At 38.1% G+C, this 13,735-nt stretch overlaps 1 protein-coding gene and 1 long non-coding RNA gene across 2 annotated transcripts in view; one reads left to right on the forward strand and one right to left on the reverse strand.

Moving 5' to 3' along the window:
• Nucleotides 1-67, forward strand: part of LOC148732444 (uncharacterized) — a 738-nt gene extending 671 nt beyond the window's left edge. The window contains exon 2 of the long non-coding RNA XR_015999892.1: nucleotides 1-67. This exon is cut by the window's left edge and continues 208 nt beyond it. This is a non-coding gene — a long non-coding RNA (uncharacterized LOC148732444).
• The window catches only part of LOC111345887 (WD repeat-containing protein 5), a 15,133-nt gene extending 1,818 nt beyond the window's left edge, over nucleotides 1-13,315 (reverse strand). Inside the window, exons 1-11 of the mRNA XM_022953180.2 lie at nucleotides 13,036-13,315; nucleotides 7,315-7,411; nucleotides 6,677-6,750; nucleotides 3,947-4,036; nucleotides 3,466-3,555; nucleotides 2,581-2,664; nucleotides 1,943-1,998; nucleotides 1,804-1,850; nucleotides 1,417-1,492; nucleotides 1,208-1,316; nucleotides 279-366 (exon numbers count right to left, since the gene is read on the reverse strand). Coding sequence (XP_022808915.1) covers nucleotides 279-366; nucleotides 1,208-1,316; nucleotides 1,417-1,492; nucleotides 1,804-1,850; nucleotides 1,943-1,998; nucleotides 2,581-2,664; nucleotides 3,466-3,555; nucleotides 3,947-4,036; nucleotides 6,677-6,750; nucleotides 7,315-7,411; nucleotides 13,036-13,161 — 937 coding nt within the window. The 5' untranslated portion in view covers nucleotides 13,162-13,315. The remainder of the gene's footprint in view (nucleotides 1-278; nucleotides 367-1,207; nucleotides 1,317-1,416; nucleotides 1,493-1,803; nucleotides 1,851-1,942; nucleotides 1,999-2,580; nucleotides 2,665-3,465; nucleotides 3,556-3,946; nucleotides 4,037-6,676; nucleotides 6,751-7,314; nucleotides 7,412-13,035) is intronic.
• Nucleotides 13,316-13,735: the final 420 nt, after the last annotated feature.

Below are 13,735 nucleotides of genomic sequence, written 5' to 3' on the forward strand. Positions count from 1 at the left end.
TTAACCCATTTACACCAACACCCTAGCGTCAGTATGCATATACTCCATACTGTTCTCTATTCCTTTCCTCAGGTGCTAAGGAGAATGAATTTTGTTTAACAATCAAGAGCGTCTTTACTCAGTGATCATTTCTTTCATTCTTGTTATCTTAATGTGTGATTTGGGGATGATACTGTAGAGAGAAATTAGATGCTAGTCACTCCAAGGGCCAAAGGGTTAAATGCTTTGACAGAAACTCTTTATTTTTTTAATGTTCTGCAACAAAAAACACAACCTACCACTGTGCCCTTCAAGTGTCTGCACAACTTCTTTGGATTGCAGGTTCCAGATATACACCAGGTTATCTTCTGACCCAGATACTATCCACTATAAACACATGGAAATTACATCAACACCATGATAACAAAAGCTACCAAAAGCAATAATCTTCTACACATAATATTACTGAATTTCAGTAATGAAAAGATATCCTTTGCAGTGAAATAACTGTTCTAAATCTACAGCTATTTTGGGCCACTATGTCCAAAAACAATTCTGAATATCCTGAATAAACCAAACAATCACAATGACCATTCAAAAACTATCACTTAGAACTTGTGACAGCTCACAGGTGATCCAACCAAACTGCCTCAAGCCAAGCATGGTAATAATCTTCAAGTCCTAATTGGTTCTTAGATTTGATTGTTAATTGTTCCCACGAGCTTCTAAACATTTTCCTCTAAATTAGTTGACAATATAATAGGGAGAATTTACATGTTAGTCACTTCTGGAAGTTAAGCGGTTAAGATGACTGTGCATGTTTTGTGGACTAATAAAAGTATGTAGTAAAGCAACATTACTGCAATCCTAAATTTCAATCATTGTTGCGATCCTTAATTTCTTTGGACAATCTTTGCTGTAATCCTCCAGTAGAATTACTATATTATAGCAATTACTATAGCAATTGGCTCTTTCTAAATAAAATTAATCAGCAACCAAACAAAAAAAAAATATACAGAAATTCTCCACACATATAAAGTACAACAAAGCTCTCAAGTAAGATAAAAGTCCCTCGAAACTTAATCCTAAAAATCTTTGAAGATTAAGGCTCCTGTAGAGTTTCAAGATTCTGGAAACAAGGAAGGAAACAAAAGTTTTTATGCAATTCCTTTATCACACAACTTGAAGCTCCTTACTTTTTTCTAATTCACAGTATAGCAATCCATACCTTGCCACCAGTTACTGAGAAATTTGCAAAAATACAGTATTTCTCATTCTTGTGACTTGTATAGGTTTTCAAGCACTTTCCTTTGCTATAATCCCACAACTTCAAAGTGCTGAAAAGAAATGATATTACACTCTAGTACCCAAAAGGAATTTCCAAGCAAAATATTCAGATAATCCTTACATAAAATTGACCATGGCATATAAACTCACTTGTCTAATGTGGCTGCCAGGATGTACTTTCCATTAGGTGAAAACTTCACAAATGATACTGGTGGGTTGTCATCATCTAAGAAAAGAAACATTTCTTAAGTCAGCAACTAAGCAATAATTAATATTTTGAATACCTTATTTCCTTAAATAAGCATCTTCCACGAAAAAGTGCCCACTCCCTCGGCCATAATGACAAACAAGCGCCCCTCTCAAATGAACACCCCCTCCCCCCGTCCATCTCTTTTCTAAATAACAGGATTACAAGGTTACCTGTTTCTATTCATTGAGTACTTAATCCATAATTTTTTTAGCTTCAACAAAAGTGGAATCAGTACGGGAGAAAGGGTTTGGTACATTTCAAATGATGAAAAACTGTGTTTCACTTACCTATTAGAGTTTTTAGGCATTGCCCTGAAGCTGTATCCCAAATACGACTGAAGAAGAAAAGCATCCAAAGTAAATCAAATCACAACTAAAAACATGTATGTTTGCCATAAAAATGAAAAAGGCAGAATATCGAACCCACCAGAGGCCATCATAACTGCTTGACACAATCAAAGCACCATCCCTATTGAAATGAACCTGTCAAATTAAAGAAAAGTCACAGAAAGACATTTATAATAATTAAATCAATACCAACTAAAGTTCACTATTTGGTCGCAGATAGAAGAGTTGGTAGTGGCCTCTACTTACTCAACCAAAAGAAGAAAATGAATGAATAATTCAGTTTCATCAACTGAATTGATAATGTTTTGCTCTAATATGCTTCAAATATCAGTTTTAAGAACTCTTTACAGAGGCCAATTTCCATTATTGACTCAGTTGATGAAACCAAATTACCTTGCAACAACCCCCACTGACACAGCACCCCAGTTTCTTAACAAAACTAACCCCGACCCTTTGCTTAAATGAATGAATCATTGTATAAACCATTATTATCAGCCTTGAATAAACAGAGCACAGGTTGTGGAAATTCAGGAGAACTACACTATAGCTTACTGCTAAAGTAACAGAAGCGAAGAATCATCTTTCATTAAACAATGAAGTGGAATAGTACATGTCACATTTTGGTAGCTGTAGTTGGAGTTTCAAACTCCTTACAGTATGTGTATGTCAATGCTATTGCAATTTAAGCTTTTTCCTTAACAAAAAAAAAATTCTTACAGCTGTAACAGGGTCTGAGTGAGCTGGTAAAGTCTTCAAGCACTTTCCTGTCTTGACATCCCAAATACGTACACTCTCATCAAACTAAAGAAAGAGAAAGTTAATAAATTTGGAGCAAATTCTACCAGAAGCTTACAACCTAGAAGCATTTACTTGTAAGGGTGCCCCCATGTTAGGGTCTATTGGAGGGCATGTCTAGCCAATCAGAATGCATTTCCTAAGATTGATCTGCACCTATCTTCACTGTTCCTAAATGTGTGACAATTTGCGTGACAATTTTTGTTGTAATGCTGTAATCAATGCTTGGTAAAATTGAAGTTTTCAGACCAAAACCTTAAAAACACAGATGGGCTGTTATGTCATATCAACAAGCAGGATAGCTCAGAAAGCCAACTAACCTCATGTTATTTCAAGAAAAGATAAAAACACCAACTCAGTTTTTTGAAGCATTTCCCTGGTGCTCCAAGTTTGGATTACCGAGTTTACCCATGCACTTCTCTTCACCAAAGTTGCAAACAATGGAAAAGTCACACAACAACCTCCAAAGAGCAGAGCAAAACAACTCCTTGCAGCCAATTAGGAGAATTTAACAATTTAAAAACTTTTATGATGAATTTTTGAAACCTACAGAGAATGCAATCAACAATGAATTGGTAAACCCTCAGTTTTGAAACAAAAAGGGACACCTACATCTCACTTTTTCAATTCAAAATTAGATGGACACTTTTTTCCTCATAACTATGAACCAGAAATTCTACAAAATCAGACAGTTTATAGCAACCATATTATTCCATCTGGCAAGTGAAGCATTAATGCTTAATTTTCACTTGTCCTCAACCTTTAAAAAGTTCATTTCAGACCTTGAATTACTATCATGATACTCACCGAGCCAGACACAATGAGGTTGGACTGAGGGTTGAAATTACAACAAAACACATAATTGCTGTGTCCTTTGAGTGTCTTCAGACACTTACCCTAGAACAAGAACACAATTGACCTCCTTAGCCCATTTTTACTCCTAAGATCATAATTATTTGTCATTCTCTTTTTATTACCATTTGTCATATATATTGTTATGATGTTAGTTTGGAGAATTTGGTATTGGATCAACTAATAATTCACTTATTGACATTTTTCTTTATTCGCTTTACTTGTTTGATTGATACTGTGTTGAATTTTGTAAGGAGAAATTCTGTCTTGGCCACTCATGGGAGTTCAAGGGTTAATAAGCATGAAAAAAAAAGTCAAAATCTGCCACTAGTAACTATACATTTAGAAACATGTGCACAAAGTTCACATTTTTTTAGGTCAAAGGTACCATGAAATCACCACAAATCTTTAGCTATGAACATGGTGAATGACTTACAGTAGCAAAATCCCAAATTTTTAAAGTTTTATCATCTGATGCAGAGACAAGTAGCTTTGAATCTGAAGACCAAGACACATCTGAAATACCCTAAGAGAAAAAAAACAAAGACAATAAATAGTAATACACTTGCTTGTTTCTCCTTTCAAATTTACTTTGAGGGGAAAACAAACACAGTTCATCGTAGAAAATATAAAAAGTACATTAATTAAGAAATGGAAAAAATACATGTTGTAGTTCAATTCTATCCTCTAGTTTAACTTTTTCCAAACCAGTTCAATTTTTTTGAACCAGTTTAATTTTTTTTAACTAGTTCAATTTTACTGATTAGGGTTAGGCACTCTTTTTACTGATTAGGGTTAAGCATTCATTTCACTGATTAGGGTTAAGCACTCATTTTACTGATTAGGGTTAAAGCATTCATTTTACTGATTAAGGTTAGGATTAGGATTAGGGTTAGGGATGGTACCCAATGCTTTTCCAGCCAGTCAAACAAACAACACCAGTATTGGTACACAGTAATGGCTTTACTACTTCTTGAAACAAAATGATGAATTGACAGAACCTCGTAATAAGTATTACTTGACAAATTATTTAAATAGATTAAATAGCTTTCTTGCACACTGCAGAAAATGTCAGCTCAGTAGTGTACTCAAGTTCAATGTTCTGAGTGGTAGCTGTGCAAGGATTTATAAACGGGTGGGTGAAATTAATGTGTTTATTCTACCAAATTTGGTTACAACACATGCGTAGGTGTTTACAATTTCTTCAATTTTTCCCAGAAGAAGATTCGAATGCAGAGGTGATGTCTTGTCAACACAGTCAATTTTTATAGAGACAATGTCTCCAACTTTAAATTTTCTAGGTTTTGTTTTTTTTTTTGGCTTACCATTTCATTGTTGTACTTTTCCTGATTTTCAGTTATTTTTTTGTCATTTTCTTGGTTGTTCCTCATGATTTTCACATTCTCTATGGCTTTTAATACCATAAACAGCCTCATATGGCGTCGTCTTTATTGCTCGATGGTAGCTTATGTTTCTAGTATAAGCTGCTTCTAATGTTTTTTGACACGATTTCTGAACACTTGAGGAAGAGATGCTCATTATTAACGCTCTGGTATCCTCATTCCACGATCTATTTGATCTTTCAACCAAACCTTGAGTGGTTGGAGTTCGTGGAGAACCATGAGCCACTTTAGCGCCATTTTCTTCACAAAATGTTTCCATCTTTTTGTTTGCAAATTCTTTACCATTGTCGGTTAGGACTGTTTTTGGAAAGCCATAGGTGTAGTAGTAGTGTTTGAATCTGGTAAGTACTTCAGCGGCAGACTTGGCACTCAGAGGTGTCACGTAAACATACTTAGTATGATGGTCAGTTATGTTCATGCCCCATGTGTGCTTTTAGGTACAATCACAAGGACAGTTATGGAAGTCCATTAAATCTATCTCTGAGAGAGATAGAAATGTCGGAGATTGAATAGGTTTATCAACAACCTTAACACGGCTAGTTACCGACTGCTGCTCAGCATGAATTGGACACAGACTAACAAATATGGCTACCACTTTCACGTTGACTTCGGAATAGTTGTTACTGATCCATTTACAAGTTATTTGTCAACTCAGATGAGCAGTGCGATTGTGAGCAAGAGCCAACACATTATGAATTTCCCTCTTAGGGATGACTTTTTTCTTGTTTTGCGTTATTATTGAGTTTTCTGAATATGCCCACAGGCACTGCTTTCTTACGGCTGTTGATTTCTCCCACTTTGACAGCACGGGTTCTTCAGATTGAATTCCAAGCTGCGTCTCAGCCTGGTATTTGAGATGGGCTTTTGCTTTATCGAAGAATGAATCCTCGATAAAAAGCATTATCTGCGATTCCTTTTTGGCCTGTTCGTTTTTTTAAGGCGTTCAACTGTTCGTAAAATATTTCTCTTGGTACACATGGTTCATGAGGTTCAGGCATGTTTCGAGCTCGAAGTCCTGGTCTCTACCAAATGTGTATATTTTTTTCTGTATAAATATTTCAACAACAAGTTTGGCTAAGGGGAGGGAGGGAGGTCTGGGGCTAATTACTGATAAGACCAATAAATATCCCAAGTTTGTCAACGACATGCACCGTGGTCTAATGGAGAGAATGGATGTCTGCAAAGCTAGAGGTTGGTGGTTCAAATCATGGTAAGAGTAATATAAAAGAATAAAGAAGTCTTTATAGGGGTGAAGTGGAAGTAAATTAGGTGGGAAATATAAAAGATCCTGTGGGGTGGGGTAGGTTAAATTCTCAAGGAAAATTGTGTGGATGACAGGTTATAAGAGAGAATAAGTGGATGAGAAATTGCAGGGAAATCTTTATCTTTCTTCTTTTTCATCTTTCATTTGATTCTTTTTCAGACCCCCCTCAGAAGCCATGCCCCTACTTTTCATCCACACCCCAAAAAAGAAAAGGCCCTTTTTCAGACAGTTGATAAAAAAACTGGTTAAAAAAAATTAAACTTGTCCAAAAAAAAAAATTGAACTAGTTTGGAAAAAACTAAACCAGAGGATAAAATTGAACCACATATACACTTGTACTGCTAAAACAAAATTACCTTACTTCATAACACAGGCTGGATGACAACTTTCAACTTTTGATAACCACAAGCTTTCTCATAACGAGAAGGTATGAACTAGGGAGTTGTAGTCTAGGATTAACGAAATCACAAGCAATAAAAACAAGTCAACTTTCTCGTACCAGTTTGTGTCCAGAGATTGTTTTCTCAAATTTTCCATCATAAGCTCCCCATATTTTTATGTACTTGTCTGCAGCTAAAACATCAAAATTGCAAGATAAATAGTCATGTAGTGGTAAAGTTTGAATGTTGCCAAATAATCAGACTAAAGTTTACATAATGTAGAGGGATAGCAATTGATGTTCTTGCCTCAAAGATTAAATAATCAAAAATGTTTTGGCCCTCAATTTTGAAATTAAGAACATCTGAGACTTAAAATTTACCATCTTCATTGAGATGTCAGAACCTTACAATCTCTCTATAGAATTCTGAGTATGAAAATTTAACTTAGGAAACAAATTTTGAATATTTAAAAGGTTGTGAAAGTCCAGAAAGCTATGCACATGATGTTATTTCCCTACAGAGAGGCAGATTTAACAACTCACATGCATAGAGTGTTTACATAATGCCAATTACTCTTTAACTATGAGGTTGATGAAGGCAGATAAAATCTGCTAATGAAAGCTAATTTTGAAGAGCTAGACAGCCCAGCAAAGGGCTCAAATCAAACTAAGTTTCTAGAACTCCAAGACGGGGTTAGTATTAGCATGATAGCATCATTTGCAAAGAGAAGTCAGATGCAATCATGGTCAAAACTTACAAGAGCTTGCCAACCAGTCTCCATTTGGACTGAACTTCACGGAAGAGATAGCCTTTGTATGTCCCGATAAGGTGTATTTCAGTATATAGTTTGGTTTCTGAGTGAAAGAACCAGAAAAATAAGAAGAATTTTAGTTTGAAACCACAAATGACCATGATGAACATTTTAATAGTGATCTACTGTATTCAATTTTTATAAAATGATATACATTGTACATAAACAAAAAAACCAAACACATGCAATCTATAATCTTTGACAACATGTTTGGGAAACTCTCCCTTCCACTAATGAAAAGTAGGAGATCCATGGATTTTCTCCCTCCAGGGCTCCACACTAACTTTTCAACTTACTAGTGATATCTCAGATGTTATGACAATTTCAGTTTGTTTACTAGCCAAACTGGCTAGTGTAAATAAAAAACCACCAGCCAAAACTGAATTTCTACTAGTCTGTGGCTAGTGAGCTACCATTAGTGTTGATTCCTGCCCTCCCTTTCTATTACAGAGTTACAATTTTTAGTAGATATACAATGTAGCATGTTTAAATTGTACAGTGAATTGTGGAAATTGGAAAGTCAACATGGTAATTCAGTCTTATGAAGAAATAGATTTCCTTGTAGTTTATGTCCCAGATGACAAACCAGCGCTTCTCAGTGGAAGAGATGCACAAGCCCTAGTTTATTTGAAGGTTTACGCTGATGAGACGGCAAACGCAGTTGAAGAAGAAGACTTGCAAAACCCACTACCAGCTCTATTATTGGGAAAATTGACAAAAGACGATGTAGTACAGCGCTACTCGAATGTATTCAGACCAGGGCGGGGAAATCCTCTAAGAACTCCCATGCACATCGTGTTGGATCTCAATGCCAGACCAGTGCACGCTCCAGTGCATCCAGTGCCCATAGCTAAGCTGGGCAGGGTCAATGAAGAGTTAGAGAGACTCTGCAATGAGGGGATCATAAGACCAGTTACGCAACCCACAGACTGGCTCTCAAACATCTTGGTGAAAGAGAAGCCAAACGGGAAACTTCGAATATGCATTGACCCCAGCCAGACCATTAACAGGGCCATTCGAAGACCCAAGTACACAATTCCAACGATTGAAGAAAAGCTTCCACTTCTAACCAAGGCAAAAGTATTCACCATTGTTGACGTCTCAGAGGCCTTTCCTACAATCGTCCTAGATGAAGAATCATCCTTACTCACCACATTTCAAGGACCAAATGGTCGCTACTGCTACACCAGGATGCCATTTGGGATAGTCTCAGGACCTGAAGAGTATCAAAGACACCAGCATGAATGCCTAGATGGTTTACAAGGAGTAATAAAAATTGCTGACGATATGTGCGTTTTCGGATGTGGCAATTCAAACGAGGAAGCTGACTTGGACCACGACAAGAATCTCACGAGTCTATTAGAGAAGTGCAGCAAGCATGATCTCCGACTGTCTGTGCAAAAACTTCAGTTCAAATCTCCCTCTGTAACCTTCATGGGGCACAAACTCACAGACAAAGGCGTTGAACCGGATCCAGCCAAAGTAGACACAATCACCAAGATGCCAATGCCCACTGACAAAGCCGGGGTACAGCGTTTCCTCGGAATGTGCCAGTACTTAAGCAAGTTTTGCCGCAACTTGTCGGAAACAGTTCTTCCACTGAGAGATTTGACGAAAGAGAACTCTGAATTTCTGTGGTCAAAGAACCATGAAAATGCATTTAACTCAGCAAAAAATCTCATTGGATTCAGTGACTGCATTACACTACTACGACCCTACTATTCCTGTAACTCTGCAAGTGGATGCCTCTGAAGATGCAATAGGAGGCGTACTGTTACAAAACGATCAGCCTGTTTGCTTTACATCGCATACACAGAACAACACCGAGAGGAATTATGCTCAAATCGAAAAGGAGTGTCTCGCGATTGTCTCTTGCATGGAAAAGTGGCACCAGTACTTGTATGGAAGACACAACATCACGGTACATACAGATCATCAACCGCTGGAGACAATCTTTAAGAAGCCTCTCTGTAAAGCCCCTCGACAACTACAGCAAATGATGCTCAAGCTACCAAGATACCAATTATCAGTTCAATACAAGAAGGGAAAGGAACTTTACCTTGCCAACACTCTGTCCCGTGCACCTGCCACTTATCATCCTTCAACAACCAGTGCGACGAAAGAATACGAAGTGTTCCAGATGGAATTGGCTGAGATGGACATTGAACCAAACAGAGTCACATCTGAAACCATGCAACGAATCAAACAAGAGACTGCCAAAGACCCAGTTCTGGTATCCCTGTGCAATGTAATTACTAGTGGGTGGCCTACAGAAAGAAAGGAAGCGCCAGAGCAACTAAGGCATTATTGGAGCTTAAGAGATGAAATTTCCATTTACGATGGAGTAGCCTATCGATCTCACCAAGTTATTGTCCCTTCTACGCTGCGAGAAGAGATGTTGCAGAAAATACACAAAGCACACCAGGGGGCTGAGAGCAGTATAAAGCCTGGTTCACATATGATTGTAGACTATCGCAGGCGATCGCACAAGATCGCCAGCGATCATCTGCGATTATTTGTGAACAGCTCTGCGACCGTGTGCGATCCAGTGCGATCGTGATTGCGGACAATCGCAGGAATAGAACCATGTTCTATTCGTGTAATCAGTTGCGATTGATCGAGTACGATCATATGTGAACAAAGTTCTGTGATCATGCGATTGGAATGTGTCCAATAATGCTCTGCAAGCGGCATGATACCATAACAACCAGTTGTTTATCAACTTTTACAAGTGCATGTGTTGACAAGATGGAAGGTGAAATTGACACGGAACAGTTTATGGAAGAAATTAGAAAATACAATTGTTTGTTCAATTGCTTTAGCAAAGAATTCTCTCTTTCGTAAGACTTTCTGCACCAAGAAGCAACATTTCTTCTTTGATCTGGCAGTGATTCTCCGTTTAGGGTAAAGACAACAGAAGCAGAATGTCAACACCTATTAAAAGTTCAGCATCCTTTGCTTTTTAATATGTTGGCTGACTGGAGTTACATTGTATTGCCACTGAATGGTAAACCGTGGACTCAGTTGTCACAGATCGCTCTGATCGGCTACAATCATATGTGAACATGCGATTCGCGATATTTGGTTGAGTGGTTTCAGCAACCGTGCAATCGCATGCAATCGCCTGCAATTATATGTGAACCAGGCTTAAGAAGAGCGTGCGAGTCTCTTTTTTGGCCTGGAATTCAAGCAGAAATCAAGGAGAAATGCTTTTCATGTGGACTTTGTGCCCAGTATGCTAATGGGCGACCACAGGAACCAATGAAATCTCACACAATACCTACCAGGCCATGGTAAAAAATAAGTGCTGACTTCTTCCAATTAAATGGAAATAATTACCTTGTAATGGTTGACCAGTACAGTGATTACATTGAACTTGACTCTCTCAGCGGAAACACCACGGCCAACTCAGTGATAAAAGCAATGAAGTGTCAGTTTGCTCGCCACAGGATCCCAGATGAGTTAATAATAGACAATGGACCGCAATTCAAGAGTCACAAATATTTAAGATTCACTCAAGAATATGATTTCACCATGGTCAAATCATCACCTTACTACAGCCAGGGAAATGGGAAAGCAGAATCAGCGGTCAAAATTGCCAAGAACATCCTGAAGAAATCTCGAAAAGAGGATCCTTATCTGGCTCTCCTGGCATACAGAAACACGCCTCAACAAGGTCACAACTATTCACCAGCTCAGCCTCTCGTGTCAAGAAAACTCAAAGATATCATCCCTACAGCAGACCACAAACTCACCCCTCAGGCAGCATCGCCAAGTCTGGTGTATGCAAACATGGAAGAAAGAAGACAAAGATCAATGGCTCAGTACAACAAGAGGGTCTCGCAACCTCTCAAAGAGTTTTCAAAGGAGGAAAAGGTTTTCATTAAACCCAAGCCAGCAAATAAACACCAACCCTGGATAGATGGTAAAGTTATCAGAAGCACTGCGCCAAGATCTTGCATTGTTAACACCTCAATGGGACCAGTTCAGAGGAATCACATGCAGATTAGAGAGGCAAAGGCTGAACCAGAAGACAAACATGAGAGAGCAGACGACCATCTGGAAATTGTTTCCTTGCCTGAAAACGAACCTACACACACGCATCAACCAGTAGAATCTGCTCCTGAGGGAGAGGAAGGGACTTCATACACGTTACGTTGTTCAGTGAGACAACGAAGGCCTCCTCAAAGATTTAGTGACTTTGTTATGGACTAAAACCAAATTGTGCCATTTTTAACTTTCATAACTTTCATCTTTCAAAAGAGGAAAGGTGTTACACTATGTAATTATCACCTTCGCACTCGCACAGCATGCACAACTATGCAATTCACATAAGCACGAGCAACGCACTCTGTAAAAATTATAGTGATCTTGTAATGAATAAAAAAGTTGTAAGTTTTGATGTGGATCTGAGCAAACAACACAAGGATGAATATAAAAGCATGTTTCCAGCAAAATAGTGGCTGTTGTGTTTATTATCCTTCAAATGTTTTGCAGTGCACTTGAAAAACTGTTTACAGACAGCTTACTGTAACCAATGTGGGATTTTTTTTTTTAGTGTTCTGTGGTACAAATATTTCCCTTTTTCAGTAACAACTGTGCTGTGGCCCTTGGTCGGACACCAGAGGGAAGAAAGAAAAGAGGCCAACCAAAAATAACATGGTGGCAAATGGTAGAAAAGGAGAGAAACCGCACAGGCTGGAAAATTAAACATGGAGTGCTGTATGCCATGCAACTACAGACCAAAGCCAGTGGAGGAGAGATGTCCAAGCCTTATGTGGCTCCTGGCACAAAGAGATTTAAGGTTAAGGTAAGGTCTGTAGCAACCACAAAATACTCTCTCATCTCATGGTACTAGATGTAAGGTTTGAAAATTGGGGAAAATCATGAGTGATATCCTCGAATTTCACCCAGTTTTGCTGGAGAACATTTGGTCATGAGATACATTTACACCAATGGTGGGCAAGCAAAAAGATTTGATGGATCATAAACGTCTGATCTCAATGGAAACTTGGTGACACACAATTCCCTGTACTTTGCACCAGATTCATACACTGGATCAGAGTTCTAGTCCAGTTTGCAAAGTATGGCAAAACTCGACAAGATCTTGTGCATGCAAAAGAAATATTACTGTGTGACAAGTTACCTAAATGATCACTGAAAAATAATGCTAGAGTCTCACCCAGGATATAAGTACATAGCAATTTACATTGGGATTATATGATTGCAATTTCATTGTTAAATTAAGCCGGGTAAAGAGATATCGTAACTTACTATGGAGTTAAACTGCTTGTCAACCATAATATACCGTTCGCGCAAAGTTTGTGGTTTCCAATGAGCATGCAACATACATGATCTAAGCTAACGACTGGAACATACATCAAAATAAGGCCTTAAATAATTGATTTGCAAAAAACAAATTGGGCTCTCCAACTGTGACGTTAGAAGCCGTTAAGATGTACAGAATTATAAAAAAAAAGCATGCATTCTAAGACTAGAATAATCCGGTAAATCTAAGTTTATGGTAACTGGTTTCTTAATGTGAAGTCAACATTAAACCAAGTGTACAACAGATTTTCAAACCTACCCAGACGTATGAAATGTAATTTTGTTTGGGCAATAGAAAAAAAAAAAAAAATACGACAAAAACAGGAAAACTTTCATCACCTTTACAGCGCCAGTAGATGTCACTGGATTTGTTGTAGCGGCCTGTGCTGGTTTCGCTGTTTCCGATGGGTTACCTGGTTGGGCGGACGAATTCTCACTTTTTACTGCTTCTTCCGTTGATGCCATGTGTCTCTTGAGGCCCTCAAGATACAGGGCCTTTATTTCAGACCAGGAAGCACTTCTTAATCTCTGTAAAACGCTCTTTTTTTTCCCCGTAAACAACAAGTTCTCAATGAATCCAAAGAAAAGCACACGTGAAAGGCAAATTTGAGTTAGAATCGCAATGGGTTGTGGGATTGCTGGACTTGAAAACGCAAGGGTCAATACCCATCGGATACTCTTCCCGAAATGAAAAGAAAAAATACAAATCTCAGACGAAGTTCCTGTTGAAGCTTATCTTATTCTATTTTTCTGATGAAAAATCTTCATATTCTTCGTATATTTAAAAATTGACAAAAAAGCAACAAGCAAACAAAGCCTGGCTGCCAATAATGTTCACTGTTACTGAGAAGCCTGGCCTCCTCCTGCATTTATGAGTGGGGTAAATAATGTGGTTTTATATACTATGCACAATTGTCAAAGGTTTTAATCGTGGAATTGAACTATGAAATATATGAACTTCTGCAACTTTCGTTTTTATGATTTGGTGGAATCCAGATCTCCCCGGTTTCACGAGGGCAGGACTCCCTCTGCATTGTGG

The sequence above is a fragment of the Stylophora pistillata genome, chromosome 4 (assembly GCF_964205215.1).
Source record: "Stylophora pistillata chromosome 4, jaStyPist1.2, whole genome shotgun sequence".
In the NCBI taxonomy this organism is placed as follows: domain Eukaryota; kingdom Metazoa; phylum Cnidaria; class Anthozoa; order Scleractinia; family Pocilloporidae; genus Stylophora; species Stylophora pistillata.